Source organism: Saccostrea cucullata, unplaced genomic scaffold (genome assembly GCF_032062105.1).
Source record: "Saccostrea cucullata isolate Sc308-1 unplaced genomic scaffold, CSIRO_AGI_Scuc_v1 ctg2393, whole genome shotgun sequence".
In the NCBI taxonomy this organism is placed as follows: Eukaryota; Metazoa; Mollusca; class Bivalvia; order Ostreida; family Ostreidae; genus Saccostrea; species Saccostrea cuccullata.
In genome coordinates, this window is record NW_026936055.1 from 1,235 (window position 1) to 22,551 (window position 21,317).

The 21,317-nt window shown below is 33.5% G+C and overlaps 1 protein-coding gene across 2 annotated transcripts in view; it reads left to right on the top strand.

Annotated features, from left to right (window-relative positions):
* Positions 1 to 989: 989 nt before the first annotated feature.
* The window catches only part of LOC134244689 (titin-like), a 57,760-nt gene continuing 37,432 nt past the window's right edge, over positions 990 to 21,317 (top strand). Inside the window, exons 1-5 of one of the 2 annotated variants that reach the window (XM_062726947.1) lie at positions 990 to 1,048; positions 7,788 to 7,952; positions 19,288 to 19,342; positions 20,222 to 20,509; positions 20,712 to 20,999. In XM_062726947.1, coding sequence (XP_062582931.1) covers positions 1,013 to 1,048; positions 7,788 to 7,952; positions 19,288 to 19,342; positions 20,222 to 20,509; positions 20,712 to 20,999 — 832 coding nt within the window. In that variant the 5' untranslated portion in view covers positions 990 to 1,012. The remainder of the gene's footprint in view (positions 1,049 to 7,787; positions 7,953 to 19,287; positions 19,343 to 20,221; positions 20,510 to 20,711; positions 21,000 to 21,317) is intronic. The other variant, XM_062726948.1, reaches the window with a different exon arrangement.

Genomic DNA, 21,317 nt, shown 5'->3' on the forward strand with positions numbered 1-21,317 from the left:
ATGAATGTTAACATTTGTACCCTACAGCTGTATAAAAGGGAAAAAAATATACAGTTTTAGAGAACTAAAATTTTCTTGAATCTAGCCCTAGATACCAACACTTACTATATGAAAAAAGAAGTGATTGGTGGTGTCTTGTAATGATAACAAAGGCTTTTTACACTATGTATGATAGAATACATGACGGAAATAGAAGACACAAAATACCAAACAAGTATAAAAATCATGACAATTTCTGTGAATGCCTGGATACCTATTGTTTTTTAACCTAAAATATATTTGTTGATCAATTTGCAGTTAGAAAATGCATAGCTGATATCCCAATTCGCTTTTTTTGCAAAAATATTGGAGATTTGGCAATTTTCTCTATATAATATGATTAACTTTAATCTTTAACTGTAAAGAAAAACTGTGGATAAATTTACATAACTTTGTAGATTCAGCGATATTTTTTGGGTATTTGTGATTACTTAAGGTATTAAGAGATTACTCTGGTGTAATATTCATGTTAAGTTTAATTTTATACATGTATGTGTAAAAGCTTTCTTCCTTCAATTAATTTTATTTTAATTTGTTTTTATGCGCGTACTGTTCATAAATAACCTTCGCATACATGTAAGGATTCCAGGCATACTACACAGAAGCAATTTCTACAGCCTTTTATAGTTCCATTGTTTATTGGAAAATATCATTTCTGAATTAGCTCCGCCCATTAAATTAATAAACCCCGCCCTCTGGGACTGCTGTAACTGCTCTCTCGGACAGCTGGGACTGCTGTGGGACCGCTGTGGGACTGCTCTGGCACTGCTTTGTGTCAGGTTGGGTCTGGTCGGTACTGTACTTTTCATTTGTTATACTTACAGACCTGTAGGGTATATTCTCATCAGAGACTTCTGGTTTTTAAATTATTTTTTTATTTATATGAGGGTTATTTTTTCTTATTATAAGTGTGTGATTCATGATTTATTTTTTACGTTTGATATAGACAGAAGTATTCATACGGACATCACTTATGGGTGAACAATGTTCCAAATGCCGACGAGGAAAGGTCAGTTAAATTATTTATTTTTTAACAACAACACACTAATATTATAATCATAATTATATCTACAACATAATGAGGGAATTATGGTATTTTTCCGAATGGTGAACTAAAATCGTAAAAAAAAATCCGTTTTAAAGTATGCATAGAGTATTTTACATAGCTTCGAGGTTGACATATCAGAAAGTTAGCCCCAAGATGACAGGAAAGCCCAGAACTTTTATGTCACCCGACGTCCAAGGCAGAGGACGACATAACATTCTAGGGGTTTTCTGTTACCAAAGGGCAAAAAGTCTGATATATAGTCGCCTGAGAAGCCATGTGATCTTTGTGATATGAGATTTTTATAATTACAATATCATCTAAAACCGTTAAAGTTAATGCAAGTAATCCTAAAGCGCTTTCTTGACTTTAAGAATTACGCTCTGTCGTTTACTTGGGTTTAGCAACCGACGTCATTAATGTCGAACCCGGGCTAAAATGGATAACGAATAATTATTTAAATACGTGAATGTGATAGAGAGAGAGTAACATAACTGTGTCCGGCCTGTGACAAAACTGTTTCCGGCTTGATTAGCATTTTGTAGTTTATAATGAAACTTATTATATGTTTGACATCATAGAAAAACTTTATTAAATTATATTACAATTTAGTTAACTTTATTAATTTTAAATTTGCAATATAAATCATATTACTGTACAAAATGGTCATGTTAATAAATTGATATATAATACTTTGGAATCAGTCTAATTCTAGGGGGTCAAAATGTGTGGGTAAGCAAAGTTCTGTTTGTTCATGGTGACTTAATTTCGTTGGTAACCCGAAAACATGATGGTTTAATGAATCAATAAACGTTCGAGGGGAAGTAATTTCGTGGATAAGGTGACCCACGAAATCCACGAACATTAGTCCCCTACCAACATTAATGATTCTACTGTATATCATATAATATACGTTTATTCCATTCATGAATAAAAACAATATATATTTGTGAAACACTGATTCCCCCGTAGCGTAGGTTAAGCTTTTTCAAATACAGATAAAATATGTTGGTACCTAAAGTAAGGCCTTTTCACAAGAAATACAAATGTGAAATATAAACCCTAGCACCACCTGTTCAAAGGTAAACGTTTTAAAATTAGGACAAACTCTGGGGTCAAGGACAAAGGGTCAAGGTTCTTGGTTTCTTAGGAGGGGCCTTGTCTCAAAGATAATATTTAGGAAGTATGAAAGTGCTGGCCCTTACTGTTCAAAAGTTTAGGCCAAGGTTGAAATTTGTAAAAAGTAGGTCAAACTACAAGGTCAATAGGTTAAAAGTATTGATATCCAAAGAAAAATCTTGTTACAAGGATTACATATGTTAAGTATGAAAGCCCTAGCCCTAACTGTTCAAAACGTATGGCCAAGGTTAAAGTTTGTTCGTAAGTACGGAAATATCTAAGGTCAAGAGATCAACATTTTGGGGTTCAAATAAAAGGTCTTGTCACAAAGAATTGATATTTTGATAATTCCTAGTATCTACCGTTTAAAAATGAGGGTCTTAGTAAACGTTTGGAATTTTTTGTGTAAAAAAATGGGTCAAACTCCAAGATTAAAGGGTCAAGGTTTTCGATATCAAATGAAAGGTTTTGTCACAAGTATTAAATATTTGAAGTATGAAATTCTCTAGTTCTAACCCTTCAAAATTTATGTTCAAGGTTGTATTAAAAAGTAGGCCCAACTCCAAGGTCAAGGTCAAATTCAAAGTTCTTGGTATCCAACGAAGGGTCTTTTCAAAAGGATTACATATGTGAAGTATGAAAGCCCTGGCCCTTACCGTTCAAAATTTATGGCCAAGGTTAAAGTTTTTTCATAAGTATGAAAATCTCCAAGGTTAAAAGATCAAAGTTGTTGGTACTGAATGAAAGGTCTTGCCACATAAAATACATATATGAAAACTAGAAGTCCGGGTATGTACTGTTCAAAATATATGACTAAAGTAGCAGTTTGTCTAAAAATGGGTCAAACTTCAAGGTCTAGGTCAAAAGGTCAAATTTGGTGGTACCCAAAGACAGATCTTGTCACAAGGAATACACATACTAAATATGAAAGTCATGGCTCCACTAAATCAAAAGTTTGGGCAAGGTTCAAGTTTTTGCGGACAGACAAACAGCTAGACAGATAGACGGACGGACAAACCAAATTTATATACCACCGAATATTCGTTTACGGGGGCATAAAAAATCCAGAAAATTTTTCAAAACATATTTCAGGATAACCTTAATTAAGTGTCCAGAAATGTTGCTTGAAAGATAAAAGCCGAAGTTTTCGCCAAAGTATTTATATTTCATGCGATATTTTGGGACTGAGGATGTATTCTTGCATCATTCACGACAAGGTTTTTATCATGCTCTACATATACATGTACCAACTGCTCTTTTAAAAGTATAGCTGATCGCATTCTCTTCAAAAACACAAATAAGGACATCATGTCATGATTACGTTGTTCGATTTGAGGACAGACGATACAAACTAAAATTGGATGCCTGGATTGGTACATATTTTTGGACCTAATTATACCCTTGAAAAGCGGGAGGGTATATAGTAATCGTTAATTCCGTCCGTCCGTCTGTTACGCTTTGGGGTATCCATCTCTTATCCGCAACTCCTCTCATACCACTAAATGAAATGTGATGAAACTTTCACAGAATCTTTATTTCATATTGCCATTGTACACCTCCTATTTTACTTTTTGATTCGACGAATATTTTGGGTTTCCCGGCCACAGCAAAACATAGACTTTGTTATCAATTATAACCATATGAGAGGCGGGGGGTATCATTTAGTGAGCTCATTGCTCACAGTACCTCTAGTTTCATTTGAATTTATATCTAGCATATAAAGAAATTGTAAACCTTCTGTGGCATTCACTATGCTACCCTTCTGAAACCATTCATATTATTCTATACAAATAATTTTCACTTCAAATTCTATTTTTGAGCAATTTTGAATAAAAATTTTAAAAACTACCCGGTGAAACTTTTTCATTTTATTCATTGAAACATGAAACGGCTTGTTATCTCAGAGATTGTAAATGATTAAAGAAATGTTTGTTGTATGATGTTTATTGGCAATAAACGGCACGGCTGATATTGAATACAGACAACATGCACATCACAAATCACAATTCTGCATACAGCTACATGTAGCAAGCTCTAACAACATATCATATCAAATAGGTTTCTCCTGGGAGTGGCAAGACTCAAGGTCATAGTTCAACAAATGTATAGGTGACCTTGATCCTAGGAGGCGCAAAACTCAAGGTCAAAGTTCAACACATCAAAGCAATATTACCTTGCCACTGAAAAGTGCAGAGGTCAAGGTCAGTTTCAAAGGTTATGTTTCACAAATTATATTGTAAGGGCCGCTCGTTACGCCAAAAGACCTCAACCGTAAGTGGCGGTTTACCCAGATCTAGAGCACTTACGTTTGGGGTCTCTGCCACCATATGGGCAATGGGTGGGGGATTAGAGCGGCAACCTTACAGTCGTGCCCAACCAAAGGCAAATGAATGTTCTTTCGGTTGTGGATAGGTGGAGACTTTGTTATTAGCATTTTTTTTCAATCCCCCTTGTACGATATTTAATAATATTTGATTCCCCAGGTCAGATACGTCTACCCCATCATTTTGAAGAAAAATTGGGTTTGGTCAGATATGTCTGGGTATTTGATTACTGAACCCCCAACTTCATGAACCTTACGTTTGATGAAATAATTGATGCGTTTTCTTGCTCTTTCCATTGGGGTTAAATTGTCAGAGAAGCGCCAAGTGCGTCTAGGTAATATAAGGGACCAAATCAAATAAATCAGATGAAATCTTCACCAGCAAAATTAAAGTCATCTAAATAATGGTCAATGGTAGAAACCTTCGCCTTCTGTTCAACGATCCATTGCAAAAATGTAGCAAACTCTTCAAAAACTTCACAGGATACCGAACAACCCATAAGAAGATATTTGTCTAGGAATATTTGCAATTGATTTTAATCCCTAGCAGGTCGAAATCCCCTGTATTAATATTTAACAATCTAAAGGCTGATTTAATGTCAAGTTTGCCTATGTATGCCCCTTTTCCTACTTTTTGCTAACATTTGGATGACTGACTTGAATGAAGATAATGAACTGTAGATTTTGCTGGATCAATAAACAGATTGACTATTTTCAAGTGGAAATGACAGATGAGTAATTTATGAGACGCCACCCTGCATTATCACCTTTAGGAACAACTCCTATTGGTGAAAGTCTTAAGTAAGAGATCTGCAAATTTTTATAAGGCCCCCCAATTCTCCTTAATTTTACCTCATTGTTTATTTAAACCCTAATTTCTTGAGAATACTAGTATGCAGAAATGTAATTACGGGTTTCTACATGTATGTAGGTTCTTCTTGGACCAGAGTAATGCAAAAGAAATTCAAATGAAAATCCTGCTAGTATTTTATCTGCTACGGGTCTGTTTGGATAATTTACCAAGTAATTTTTTAAGACCAATTTTATGATTGAGGTTTTTCCTAGCTCCCATATACTTCTAACAGATGTCTGTATTAATATAATTGCTAGAAACGGAAAAGCTTTTTGTGTTGATATAAGTAGTACCAACGGTTTTAATTTCAGGATATATTTTGAAGCATTCAAACAATTCAACTAGATACGGGACCGATGAAAATAAATATATTGAAATCCCTATTTATGGCAATTTTTAGCTCTACGGGTCAGAGACCAGAAGAGCTTATGCGATAGTAAGGTCTTCCGTCCGTCTGTCTATCTAGCTGTCCGTCTGTCTGTCAGTCTAGCTGTCCATCTGTCTGTAAACAATTTTTCAAAACGCTACTCTTCCTACAGTTTTGTCTGATTTCAATTTACCGTGGTTCACAACTAGACTTCACTAAGATACATAATTTAGTCCATTGGTTTTCAATTTCGATAAACATGTTGCCAAGGTTACATAACTAAAATATTTTTTTTGGTGAAATTCCTTTAAAATGCTACTCCTTCAGTTTTGGTCTGATTTCAATATAAATTTACACACAAGTGGTTTATCTTAGATACAGGGTTTAGCGCATGTTTTCATTTTTAATAAACGGTGTTGCCATGGTTACAAAAAATATTATTTTCTAGCTGTGACATTCCTTTAAAATACCACTCCTTCTAGAGTTTTGGTCTGATTTCAATATAACTGTGCACACAAGTAAATTACACTAAGACACATAGGCCTAAAATAATGCATCAGTTTTTGATTTTGATGAATGGTGTTGCCATGGTTACTAAAAATATTATTTTCTATGAAATTCCCTTTAAAGCGCTACTCCTTCTACAGTTTTTGGTGTGATTTCAATATAACTTGGCACACAAGTAGATTACACTAAGATACATAAATTAGTGAATCGGTTTTTGACTCTGATGAACGGTGTTGCCATAGTTACTGAAAATAGAAATGTCTTTGAAATTCCTTTAAAATGCTACCCCTTCTTCTGTTTTGGTCTGATGGTCATGACTTCTTTTCTCATACTTTAATACGAGGGTTGTTCGAAAAGTTCGTGGACGATGTCTATCTTCGTTATATTATTCACTGGAAATTTAAAACAAGCACATTGTAATATATAAAAATATTTGTTATGTTTATGTGTGAAGTTTCATTCCATTCGATTTAACACAAATAAATTTACTCCATTTTAAAATCAACATGTTTTGTACCCGCGGAGCATACAAAACGGCAATGTAACGTCAACACATAGCGTCGAGAATTCATAATAGATACTATACCTTTACATTTCACACAGAATATTCCAATGCCCATTCATTCAATTCTTTTTCTAATACTTGACATTTATTTTTTAAGAATTGATCTCAGTGTATAATTTCCTTTGTTAAGGTTTTAATTTCTTTTAGTCCTAACTCTGCTTTCACAGGATAATAAACTCTGAAGCGCCTTTGTCTTTCATTTACGTTTCAAATTTTAAAGGTTTTTTTCAGATGTTTACAGTAAAACCGTTTCTTCACAGGTCATCCTCATCCGATACAGAGTCTCTGTCACTCAAATATTGCTTGTACTATTTGTACACACATGCACAACTCGCTTGTGACATATTTTCTTAATTCCTTCAACATTTTTAGAGTTTATTCAGGATTTTTTCTGAGAAAAACACAAAATTGCTTCGGTATCTGCTGCTCCGTGACGTTCTAAAACGTCATCGTTTTTGTCGTCTTCAATAAGGACTACTTATCTTCTCAAGTTTATTTCTTTTCAACAAAGCAAAATACAAAACCATTATTTGGTACAAGTATCGATGTAACAATTCTTCATTTGAATTTCTAGGTAGTTTTTCGTTTTCCCTCCATGTTACAGAGAACATGACTATCGACATTACTTATTGTATTGTCTGTAACTGACTAAAATTTGACCTGCTCCGCGATCCTATTTTTGCATTTTTAAAATCTGGATAACTTTTTAATCAATCATAATATTTTGTCAAAATTAATACATATCATTTGGATTTATTGTCAAAATATTTTTACCAAATTTGGATAACATATGACGTCAAATAAAAAAGATATGACAGTTGTCCACGAACTTTTCGAACAACCCTCGTATAAGTACAAACCAGTAGAGCTACAGTCTTGACAGAGACTTTTGGTTTAGAAAATTGAATTAAAATTGAGTCTGTCAGTATATCACCCAAAATATATTTTTAATTTTGTTATTTTTTAAAGGGGATGTTCTCACGGATAATTTGTGGTCATGCTTTATGTAGAGATTGTATAAAAAGAATTGTCAGAGAAGAATCAACTTGGTATCATGAATGTGAAGGTGAATATGGGAAGTGCAAGTACAGATTGCCATTAACCATTTTGAAGAAAATACTGGAGCCGAAAGAGGTGAGAAACGAAATCGATTATACAGTTTTGGGATTGTGTAGATTAATGAAGGAGATCGTGTACACGTCTTAAAATGGCTGAGTGATATTCAAAACGCTATATACAGTATAGAATCAGTGATAAATTTCTTTTGAAAGAATATGGATGACTAACTCACTTCGGATATCTATAGCAAAATTTAAAATCTTATGAGTCGATTTTGACTTCTTTCACAACATTTTACCAATTTTTTTAGTCCTCTGACTTTTTTCCTTAATTCTATATCATTCGAAACATGAAACATATCGTCGTTTTCGCAATGCTTTCGTTATTTCTTCTTTGGAATTTCTACCAAATCTTGCATCATTTTTTACGTATGACGAAGTATACTCAAAATATTGTTGAATGTCAATCTGGTCGATAAATTTCCACGATTAAAGAAAAAATATCAATACCGAGCAAGATATATCCTGACAGATTTTGGTGACATGTAGTAGATATATGATATTTAAAGGTCCATATCCGAAGGGGGGGGGGGGTAACAAAATGTTAACAAATGTAAATGGAAATATTATAAAATAAAGAAAGTAAGTCATTACGACTTACTTTCTTTATTTTATAATTTTTCCATTTCCAATTGTTTTTAATATGATTAACACTACAAAATTGAATCTTGTTAATTTCTCCGTGATTCCTGTGGCATGTTAATTTCTCTATATTGAAATACTACTGAAAAGTCAAATGTCAACTTACATGTATTCGTATCGTATATGACTGGCGTATAAATACAGGGAAGAAAAAAAGATGTGTTGTTTATTTGTTTACTAAGTAATTAGATATGATATATATATATATTCAGAAACAAAATAATTAATGAATTATCTCCGGATCAAAAGCAAGTCACCAGTCCACTATCACCGAGGCCTCGCGAGACAGAGAACTCCACTTCCGTAAACATGGTAATTGGTAAATTTAAAGATAAATTTATTAAATTTGATAAATGAAAATATTAGAGCCGAGGTGCATATTCAGAGTGGGAGGGAAGGGCGTAGATTTAATAGGGAATTTTGAACTGTTTCATTAGAATTAAAAAAAAAATACGTTAGTGTCATAAATAAATAATAAAAGATTTTAAAAAACGCTTGTTAGATGTAACCGGTATGTTTTACTGTATAAAGATATAATAAGGAATTCTATGCATTGCCTGAATGTGAGAAAAACATGTTGTTTCATTCTGTTTGAGAGATACAATTATTTACTTATTTTTATGAGGAAACCTACGTTTTTGTGATAAAACTTTTACTTGTTTGAATCATACATGTAAATTAGGAACATATACATAGTATACCCAGTGTTTATACCATTTAGCATATCGTGAGAATAAATAATATTTGACACACAAAATTTATTATGAATATAAACCGAATACTAGTATTAACCATAACATATAATAGCGATACAATGTTTTCTAAAATGAATTGTCAATAGCAGAACATGTTTTAAGTTATTTTTATAAAAATTTTGAATCGCTTAGTGAGGTTTTTTTTTAGATGTTTAAACAATTTTACATTACATTTATTGACAGTAAATTTAAACACAGGGGTATCTTATTTGCAAATGAAACAAAATTGTACTTTATGTTTAAACATGAAAAAGAAAAATAGATAAAAATATAAAGAAATTAAAGCGAGATTTTCAATGATGAATTTTAACGCTGAGCAGTATATAAAGCTCAATCACAACTGAAATAGTTCAGGCCAGATAAACTGCATTTATTTTCACTGAGTTTAACATGTAATTAACTTACAAAGGTAAAACGTAACACTGTATGTATGTTGTCATATTGTTGAAGTGCAAGACTGAAATACAGATTGAAACAAACAACTATGTAACCATTAAAAAATCGTCAATTTTTAATAACATTAAATAATTAAATAATTATCTTTTTAAAATAAATGTTAGAACTAGTTCAAATACATTACTAGTATACTGATGTTGAAAGCTAAAAAGATATCTGATTCTTAAAAATATGTTTCAATTGTGATTATTGTGGATAAAATGAATATCAGAAAATCGATTTAACAGTAGAAGTACAGTAAAGCAGAATAAAGATACACAAAAAGCTGTTTTTGCCAAAGCAATATAAGCATTTAGATTAATAATTGATCAAATGAAGAAAATATATACCAAGAAAATATATATCTCAATTTTTTTTTATTAACAATATTTTTCATCTCATCTGAAAAGCTTTCAATAGATATTTCTTTATTGGATATGCATTTACTGAGTATATATATCTCAGTTGATTCGATACGCAAGAGCATGCTCTACGTATGAACAATTTCTAAAACGAGGTAAATTATTGACAAGCAAGTTGATGAAACAAGAATATCAGCACTCTCGTTTAAAGTCATCATTTCGTAAGTTCTATGTTCGAATCAATGACCGTATCAGCCAATACAATTTATCATGAAGTCAAATGCTGATTGACGTTTTTCATACCAATTGTTAGTCCATTATTTATACACTGAATTGACAACGGATTTTTTACGTTATTTCCTGATCATGACAAGGAGCACACGGCGGGTGTGACCGGTCGGGAGGGGATACCCATTCCTCCTTGGCACCTGATCCCTGATCTCTGATATTTCGGGGGTCCGTGTTTGCTCTGCTCTTGTTTTGTATTGTTTTATGCACTTTGAGACTGAATACTGTACGTTATCTCCATATCCTTTTTTAATTTAAATTGGTAAAAGTTTTGTAAAAGAAGGATGAGAATACCATTAAATGTAATTTTAGAAAGACACTGCACCAAGACTTGCCAAGAATAAGAAATATAAAGAAACAATTGTTACCGGGTGCTTCCCAAATCATGCGTATTCGAATTTATATATTAACCGAATGTTTTTTTAAACATATATATAGACATCCATCTTAGTGTAGTTAAAAAATGTAAAATTAGCAAAATTTTTGGTAAATGCGTACATTAATGTAATTTACGGTCTTCAGAGTATGCATTTTCTTCTTTCCTTTCTTTAGTAAGTAATAAAAGATACATGAAGAAAAAAATTTCATTTATTTTATTTATTTAATCACTGTTCAAGACAAATACTCTTTCAATGATGTAATTTTGGTTCGGCTAAACAATGTTCAAGAATAAAACGGGAAATTAAAATAAATTAAATATTCATTTTATAGCAATTACTGCAATTTTCCAGCAAATGTTCCTTATCGCATGACATTATAGCTTTGCAGCATGTATTTATTATTTTCTTTGTTTTGGAATGTCTTTCTAATATCGATCAACCAGAACCTCAGTTTTCTTCAGAAACTCCGAACAGCAACAAAGTCGAATTTAATTGAGAAAACCAAGTATCTGGTTGAAATTATACATGATAGGGCTAATGTCAGTAAGAATTAGATGACGAAATACAAATCAAGATAAACTAAAAACTTATAAAACCTGATAGGTGTATGCAAGTTAACTGCAGAAGTTTGTTGTTTAGCTTTTTGAAAAGCTCTTTTGTTTTTACCAGCTATTAATCAATTAAGTACATGTATGTATAATGCTGACAATCTATAAACTTACGCAAAGCAGTGTACTTAAATAAATAAATATGTACATATAGTGTTGATGAGGGGGTTGGGGGTATTTTCCTGATAATTTATTAAAAAGTTAGAAATAGAAGTCATTAAACTAGAAAAACATTTTCTTCACTGTTATGAATGCAGGAAACTTTGCGATGTACATTTTGTATACATCTGTCAACGCATGTAGCTCATCAATAGCTTAATCACTTTTTTATGATTGACAGTCGGTATACTTTATTTATTAATCTTGACTTGGGTAGATTTCTGCGGCGTTGACATTAAATCGTCAAACATTAAATACTGTACCACAATGAAAGCATTACACATAGTTTATCGAATTCATTAACTATATTTTTATAGAAATTAAATTCTTCTTGTTTACCGGTGGGGGGGGGGTGTATAGGAAGTTGTATAATCTGTGGATGGAAATCGTAATATTTGTATTCACCAAAACATTATCGTTATTATGTGTAGAAAACTTGATGTGAAATTTTAATTTAAATCAAACATTAGCATAGATTTCCTTAAGTTAATCAACATATACGTATCTGCGTAACAAAATATCCTCATCTTTTTAGTTGAGGAAAATTCAAACACAAATAGTGAATTCAATACTTTATGTACTCCAGATGTGATTAGAAATTTTAGATACGCCAGGACTGATACTACATTGTGATAGAACCTCAGGTTTTTAATAATTTTAAAAAAAAGAAATGATTTTTATTTGATTCAGATAAAAATGCTTTAATTTTTCAAGTGTAAATATCTTTCCTGTTAAATCAGTATTTCCCGCAAAATAAGATCATGGTTCCTTTTAATTCCTGGTGGAACATAGGGCCTCAGCAACAGTTCTCCACCGCACTCTATTCTAGGCAGCTCTTTTTAGTTGTTCCCAGGTATGTCCACATTGCCTGATCTCCTCTTCACATGACCTTCGCCAAGTTTTCCTGGGACGCCCAACTCGCCGTTTGCCCTGTGGGTTCCACTCTAGTGAGTGGCGTGTAATGTCTCCTGGTGGTTTTCGGAGGGTATGTCCAATCCATCGCCACTTTCTGTGGGCTATTTGTTTAGTGATTGGGTCTTGGTTTGTTTTTTTCCCACCGGTTCTTGTTGCTTATAGTTTCTGGCCATCTGATGTTTAATATGTGGAGCAGACATCTGTTAGCGAAGGTTTGTAGTTTGTTGGAGGTGGTGTTGGTGACTCTCCATGTTTCAGACCCGTAGAGGAGCACAGACTTAACATTGGTGTTGTAGATGCGGAGTTTTATGTGTGTGGATAGTGCTGTTGAACTCCACACAGGCTTGAGGGTGGTGAAGATGTGTCTGGCTTTATTAATTCTAGCTTTTATGTCTTCATCTGTTCCATCAGTGGCTGTGACAATGCTGTCTAAGTATGTAAAGGAGTCTACATCTTTAAGGTTGTGCTCTCCAAGTGTAACTGGCGTTTGCTGTTTGTTGTGAAGCCTCATCACCTCTGTCTTTTCGATGTTCACCTTTAGACCTGTCTTTGCTGCTTCTTTTGCAAGCCTATTTGTCTTGAGCTGCATATGCTCATACTTCTGGGATATGAGGCATAGATCGTCTGCAAAGTCAAGGTCTTCCAAACACTGAGTGAGAGTCCACTGGACTCCTGTCTTACTATTTTTCGTTGTCTCCCGCATGATCTAGTCCACTACCACTAGAAAAATCATTGGTGACAGCAGGCAGCCTTGTCTAACCCCAGTCTGTACCTTAAACGCTTCAGTAAGCTTCCCATTGTGGATGACTTGGCATGTTGCCTCGTCATACAATTGTTGTATCAGGTTGATAAAGGTAGGAGGCCTTCCATAATGCTGTAGTAGTTTCCAGATGACTTTTCTATCAACACTATCAAAGGCCTTTTCAAAGTCTATGAAGTTAAGATACAGTGTTGACTGCCACTCCAGTGACTGTTCGATTATTATACGTAGAGTGGCGATCTGGTCTGTACAGGACTTGTCCTTTCTAAAGCCTGCCTGTTCAGGACGGAGTCGTTCTTCTATAGCATCTTTGAGCCTTTCCAGTATTATTCTTGTTAGGATCTTGCTTGGGACAGAGAGGAGCATGATGCCACGCCAGTTCTTGCATTGTCCCAAGTCTCCTTTCTTGGGTAGCTTCACTAGATGTCATTTTTTCCAATCAGCTGGTACCTTTCCCTCTGACCATATCTTCTGCAGGAGGGGTAGTAACATGTCTGCTGAGGTCTTTGTGTCTGCTTTAAGGGCTTATCGAGGGATTCCATCAGGCCCAGCTGCTTTTCCACTCTTTAGTTTCTTCAGAGCCTTGATAGTCTTAGCCCTTGTGGGAGGGGCAGTGATCACTGCTAGTTCAGAGTCTCCTGGTGGTATGTTTGGTGTTGTTTCTGGTGCTGGTCGATTTAGGAGTTCTCTGAAATGTTATGCCCAGCGCATTCTCTGGTCTTCTTCCTTTGTTATCGCGTTGCCTTCCTTGTCTTTTACTGGCTTGGTCTGTGGTGGTCTTTTCCCAGCCAGGGATCTTGTGATTTTGTACATGGTACAGAAGTCTCTTTTCTCTGCTGCCTCCTCAGCTTCTGTAGCTAGTTCATTATAAAAGTGTCTTTTATCTCTCCTTGCACTTTTCTTTACTTCATTGTTTGGAATAGTCTGTCTGTCTTTCAATTCTTGCTTCTTTTGTTCCTCCTCGCATCTTATAATTTGCTGTTTGAGAAGTTTTTTTTTCATCCACCAGTTTCCATGTATCTCCTGAAAGCCATTCCTTGTCTCCCTTTTCTCTTTTCCCTAGGATCTCTTCACGTGTTTCGTTCGATTTGTCTTTGATGAAGTTCCAGTGTTCTTCTAGTGGAGTTTCTTGACAGACATTGTTTAGGACCTCAAATCTGTTTTTCAGTGAAATGCTAAGGGTGTCTCTTGTGCCCTTTTCCTGAAGTCTCTGGGTGTTAAACTTGATGTGTGGTCTGTCACAGTTGTCCTTGAAGGCTTTCAACTTGACTTTTATAGTGCCTTGTACTAGGTGGTAGTCTGAAGCTACATCGGCCCCCCTTCTTGATCTTGTATCAAGGAGGCTGCGTCTCCACCTCCTTGAGATAGTTATGAAGTCTATCTGGTTCTTGGTTTTTCCATCAGGGGAAATCCAAGTCTCTTTGTGGATGTTTTTGTGCTGGTAGACACTTCCTCCTATCACAAGGTCGTTGAAAGCGCAAAAATCTGTGAACAGCTCTCCATTCTCGTTCATGTTTCCAAGTGCCTGGGTACCCATGATGAGTTCTTTCCCGGAATTGTCTGAACCTATCTTGGCATTCATGTCACCCATCAAGATTTTCATATCTCGCCTTGGTGTCTTGTCCACTGTTGCCTGCAATTTTGTGTAAAAATCTTATTTTGTTTCTTCATCTGCAGTGTTTGTTGGTGGGTAACATTGGATTACAGTTACTTCCCTTCCTTTGGAGTGGAATCTTACTGTCATAATCCTTGATGAGATTGGTTCCCATTCAATCAGTGCATTGGCAGTAGCTGGTGACATCATGATGGCGACTCCTTCAGTGTGTTCATGATTTTCATCTGCATGTCCAGAGTATATGATCTTTTCACCGCTAGTCAATGAAGACATGCCACTTCCATTCCATCTGCTCTCGCATATTCCAAGTATTTGGATGTTGTATCTCCTCATCTCTCTGGCTACCTGGGCTGCCTTTCCAGTTTCAAACATGGTTCGCACGTTCCAGGTTCCTATTCTTGTTGCTGCTTTCATCGTCAGGAGAACCTTCGGCTGACTGGTTTCCATATGGCTTTCACCAGTCTGCGTCTTACGGCCTCTAGGTGAGGCTTCTCCCTGAGTTAAGCGTTGGATTTCTTCTTCTGTTGCTCTGGTTTCTGTAGCAATGTGAGTTTTTACATGAAAGGGCTGCTAACCCTATGCAAAACCCCCTGGACCCGGAGGACCGGTGGTTTTCTGTTGGGGTTTTCCTTCCCCTAGTCACAGGTTCCAGTTATTTAAAGGCGCCGGAGACTCGCAAAATAAGAAATAAAAGAAAATTTCCTCATTAAATATATATTGATAGTTTTATCAATATTTTTATCTAGATTAATTTTATCAAATGTTTAAATCAGCCTTTATTAATGAAGACTAGCAATCTCTTTGTAAGGATGTTACGCCAGTGGTGTGTATACACCGTTTAACACAGCCAAATGTTACCCCTGGGCCGAAATCCCTCCCAAATCACATAGAATATACAAAAAATACACTAACACAGTAGCAGGTGTCTTCACGACACGTGTCCCCACTTATGACACGTGCGGACAGGTGCCCGTGACTACGAGGGCATCGCATTGATTGAAACTTACCTGATTAATTTGCGATGATTTTAATTTATGTTTCTATGAAATAAGCTTCTCTATATCAATTTCTATTTAATTTCATACATGTAATACAACTTTGTAGAAAATAGAATATTAAAATTTACAGTTGATTTAATTTAACTTTGCTTTGTAGAATAGACAGATTTAAACTAGCTGACAAATTAAGTTCATGTGAAATTTAAGTAAAGTCTTTTGATATCTTTTTTAGAATATGCATTGTCAAGAAAATGCTTTTTAACCAATTAAAACATATGTTAAGACGGAACTTTCATTTTGTAATTAAATGACTGTTTCTAGTTTCTCCTGTGTCAAGCCACAGCTTGATTATTACCTTCAAGGGAACCTAGAAGACACCATATAGTATTTCAATATTTCAAAGAAAATTATACGGAAATACATTGTTCTGATGTCACGATCCAAATGTTTGTCTTCAAGTTCCCTGGAATACCTGTTGTCCTTTTTACCCTATATCATAAACATATGTGGTAATTATAACTGCAATTTTGATCGTTTACAGAAAACAAATACAACGCAGTTAAAATTAGTTATTATAGCAAAATATTAGATAATCGTTTTATACCAGCTTAGCTTAAAAAGAAGACTAGAGAAACTCTTTTTTTCCCTAGAAAAAGAAATAACCAGTAAAAATAAGAGACATTTGGAAAATCAAGGAGTTTTAAATACTCCCGCAATTCACTGCAAAATACAATTTTAACTCATAAAATGAAATGAGATTCAAATAAGGTCGACACACACCATATCAAATAGTTGAGAATATCAAGTATTTCCAATTCATGCGAGAGTAGTCTTACAAAGAAATTATGTCAAATATATATATATTAACAATTCTATTTTCTATAAAAAAAAAAATAATACCTAGTGTAGCAATATTTATCGTTACAGACAATAATTGCAGACAAATGCATGCAAATTAAGGTTTCTTGAATATTAGACTTGAGAATATGAAAATAAAATGAAAGATATGCACTGGAATTTTATACTAAGTCATTGAATATAATTGGTGGTTCCGAAAATCAAAGATTAAAGAAATAGTTATACTTTAAGGAAGATATGGGTAAAAAACAATTATTTGTTTGCCCACTCTTTATCTTATTTTATTTTCATGTTATTTTGTTTTGAACACCTCAGTGCCTCTCAGTATGTCCACAGTAGCCTCAGTTAAAACCTCAGTATGATCACACAGTTTCAGCTCAGTTCCCTCAGACAAACCTCAGTTCCCCTCAGTACTTCAACAGTAGCAACAGCGTTAACCTCAGTGCTCCTCAGTGGCACAACAGAATGGACAGTGAAAACCTTAGTGCAACTCAGTACTTACTCAGTTTCTCAATAGTAGCCTCAGTACAACTCAGGGTTTTCTCAGTACCACTCAGTACTTCCTCAGGGTTTTGTTGGATTCTCAGTGCTTTTTGGTTACAGTAAAAAAAAAATACTACTGTAACTAAAAACAATGAGAATCCAACAAAACCCTGAGGAAGTACTGAGTGGTACTAAGCCCGGTACTGAAAAACTAAGGAAGTCCTGAGTAGCACTGAAGTTTTCACTGTTTACTCTGTGGACATACTGAGAGGTACTGAGGTTGACTCTGTTAGTACTGAGGAGGTACTAAGGGATACTGAGATCATTCTGAGGCCACTGAGCTGATACTGAGTAGCTCGGAAGTTTAATACTGTGGCTACTGAGGTAATCCTGAGTGACACTGACGCTATTTTTTTTAAAACCTTTCTATATTTTATGAGTTTTATTGTAATCTAATGTTTAAATTTCTTTATTTTTAAACCCTTTTCAAATTAAAATGTTTAGGTACAAGTATTTTGAATCTCTCCGTCAACAATTAAACTGAAATTCGCCTCTTGTTCATTTAATTAATTAAATTATTTGCGTACTTTGTTTGGAATTTTCAAAAGGATTAAGTGTTCTATGCATATTTTATTAAGAAATTTGATATCTGATTAATTTGTCTTTGATATCAACCGATTAATTATAAAAGTAAATTATTTTTGAAATTTAGTTTTTCAAAATTTATCCAACCAATGTTAAACATCATGATAAAATAGCAGTTCCCGTCTAATAAATCTCTATCCACACCTGAACATTTGATATGCTACGTATTTGTTGTGCAATTAAAGGTGTCTTTAATGTTTAATTAACATATAATTTGAAAATGAACATGGGATTACTGAAAGTTTCAATATATCTATGTGCATGCAAAATAAAACACCGGCAGCGGAAAATAATACCGGTTTATTTTGTTTTAAGTCCGAGTTTTATTTCAAAGAAGTTTCAATTACTATTTATTTAGCACACGCGCAAATTATTAGAAAATCCTGTGTAAAGATTGAATACTCATAAATTTAAACAATAAAGTAGTTAGAATAATTAGGGGTTTTTACCAGCTATACGAATGGCTTGAATCTAAAGTGTCTCTTTAAGGACGTTGTCAAAATACATATAAATATAAATGCAATTCTAAATACCAGTATATTTTTTTATCTTGATGCTTTTGCACTTGATACTTTACTGCGTTAATTGCATCGTTTAAAATGGTCATTAATTTTATACAAGATAGTCATTTTAATCGTACAAAACACAAAACACACATTTTGCAGTATTGAGAATGGTTTGAAAGTGTTAAGTTCTAAATACTGTTCATCGAAGAGCCCTCATTGTCTGACGCTTTTTCAAAAACGAAGGGGCATTCAATTCCTATGTCATTCTGTCCGTCTGTTAGGCTGTATGTCACAAAAAAAATTTTACGTGAAGGGATGGGGATGTTATACTAAACATACATAAGATTCGACAATATCTAAGTACTCTAAATTTTTGATCCTTTGAATTTGCTTGTTTTATGTTAGTATCCTTTTCCCTTAGATGGAAGATTTAATATACTGTAATCCTTAGGAAAATACACACTGTATTCAAGAAAAATATTCTGAATATTCTAAAAATGAATTAACATCAAATTATACAAATTGAATAGATAAATTATATCTTCCAAAAGTAAGTAAACAACGGTGATTTCTGTTCACAACTTCGTTATCTACATGTATAACATTCTTCTTGGGTGGGAATGAAAATAGGGTAATTATTTAAATGTATGCTGCTGTAACTGAACTAGATAAACCCTACAAGAACATGTCATATCATGACAAAATATTCTCCACAAGTTCAGAAAGCATATTATGTCATTGCTCAGAGCTTCTTTATGTTTAAACATAGATTTCAATTAGTATTGTCATGGACCTTATTTTACCTTCTATGATATTTTTTTTACTGAACAAATTAATTGCATTTTTTTTTTGTAAAATAAATACTTTAAAAGTAAGTTATTTTGTGAATATTTTTCTAAATTTATAATTTATGCATTAATTCAGTTAACGTTTCCTTGATAGATAAAAGAACAACCAAGTACGCCTGACAAATGCAGAGATTCCACAGATCATTATTGTAAGTATGTTTTTAACTATTCTTTAAGGTTTGTTACATTTTACTATAACATTTTTTTTTCATTTGACAGAAAATTAATTACCTAAGGAGCCATGTCACACCAAGCCTTTTTGCAAATAACATTACTGATCGTTCAAAATTTGATATTGATAAATATATCATATGAATGTTTATTAAAAATTCGAAGAAAAGCTGGAGAAACATTTTTATTTTTTTTAAAATAACATATTTATGAAAGTAAAACATTACTTAGGAATTGTTTTTAAACAAGTGGTTGTTCTCAATGAGAAATATAATAATGCAGAATGTAATATTCCTATAATTTTTTTTAGTTTTGCGTAATTATATTCTGCCTTGATATAGACACAAAATTTAGCGATGAAAAATTCAATTATCCCGGTTTATTAAATGTGTGTTTTTATTACATTTCGTGTTTTCACAACGCCTGCTCGAAAAAGTAATCCTATATGTACTACTTGTAATTTGGGAAATAAAGGAAAAATAACAATAATACATAAATTTACTATACAACAATCGCACGGAAATAAATCCTTATATACTCTTTTTGATTTTTTTTTTTCTATTTTTACGTTAAAAAAAACTTTCAGATTGGCGAGAGAAAAAATATGAAATTTAAATATACCATAGTTATTTCAAAAATAATCAATCGCGAAGTTTAAAGATTTAGTTTTCTAGCTTTGTTTTTCAGTTTTAATATTCATATACATGCATCATTTGCTGTACATGTATCTACGTTGCTTATTATCGTAAATCAGTTCCATGACCAAAAACAAACTTAGATGATGTTGCCTACAACCATTAGAAGATAAAATAAGGATCCTTTTTAACATTTTTATCATAAAAAAATTTCGAATTTAGTTCCACCAGATGTTTACTTGGATGCGGAACTGAATGAGGAGGAATGTAGTCTTACCTTAAAAGCCAAGATCTTTTCTTGTCTACACGTGGAAAATAGAGTTTGGTATAAAGATGACAATGAATTAAGGATTAAGTCTAATCCTAAATACAAAATCTCCAGTGGTTCCGATGAGTCTATCCTAGTTATCTCACCGCTAGATAAGGCAGACGAAGGAACGTATGCATTTTTAGTAGAAAATTGTAATGGAAGAGGAAAGAGCAACCTTGTTAAATTCAGGATACCTTATGGTAAGTCAGTTATGATATTATCGAATGATTAGTTATTAGGTTTTTAAATTTCTATAATCATTGAATACTTATATCCTTATTTAATAAAATATATAACCAAAAGTTATAATTATTCCTTATACTTTATCTTCGAGGTACTTGGACGTAAAGAGAACCTAAAGTTGGGCTAAAAATAATTCAAAGGACTTATTTTTCTCTTTAGATCCCCCAAAGCTAACGTTAAAACAAGAGCAATTTCCTGGGTTATCCAAATTAGAGGCAGATATTTACTCAAAATGGCCATTGATAAAAACGACATGGCTGCACAACGGTCAAACTATAAACTTGAAAGAGAAGGAAATCAACCCAACACGCAAAGAAAGATATCATTTCTCTCTGACTATCCAACTGAATACTTTTCAAAAAGAAGTGAAAGGTTTTTACAAATGTGCCGCTTCAAGTTTGGCAGGAGAAGATGAGAGTGAAGAAATTTATGTGAATTTGAATGAAGGTATGTAAAGTTAAAAAAAAAACATCTAAATACGATGAATATTCTAGCAATGTCAAATCGATCATTATTTGATACTAGTTTACTCGGACCTTTTTCCGATCGAGCACCAGGATACTCGTTAAAAAGTTTGAATACACTGTGTTTCTTTTCTTAAGTCTTGTTAATCTTTGCTTAACTATACTCTGTTTTCTTTAACATTAATAATACGTCTCAGCTTTAAACATCGAGTCAAACGAAATGGATTTTTTCACATATATTTATTTACTTATCAGGATAAAAATAAAATCAGTCACTACATCAATTTTTACAAGTGGTTTA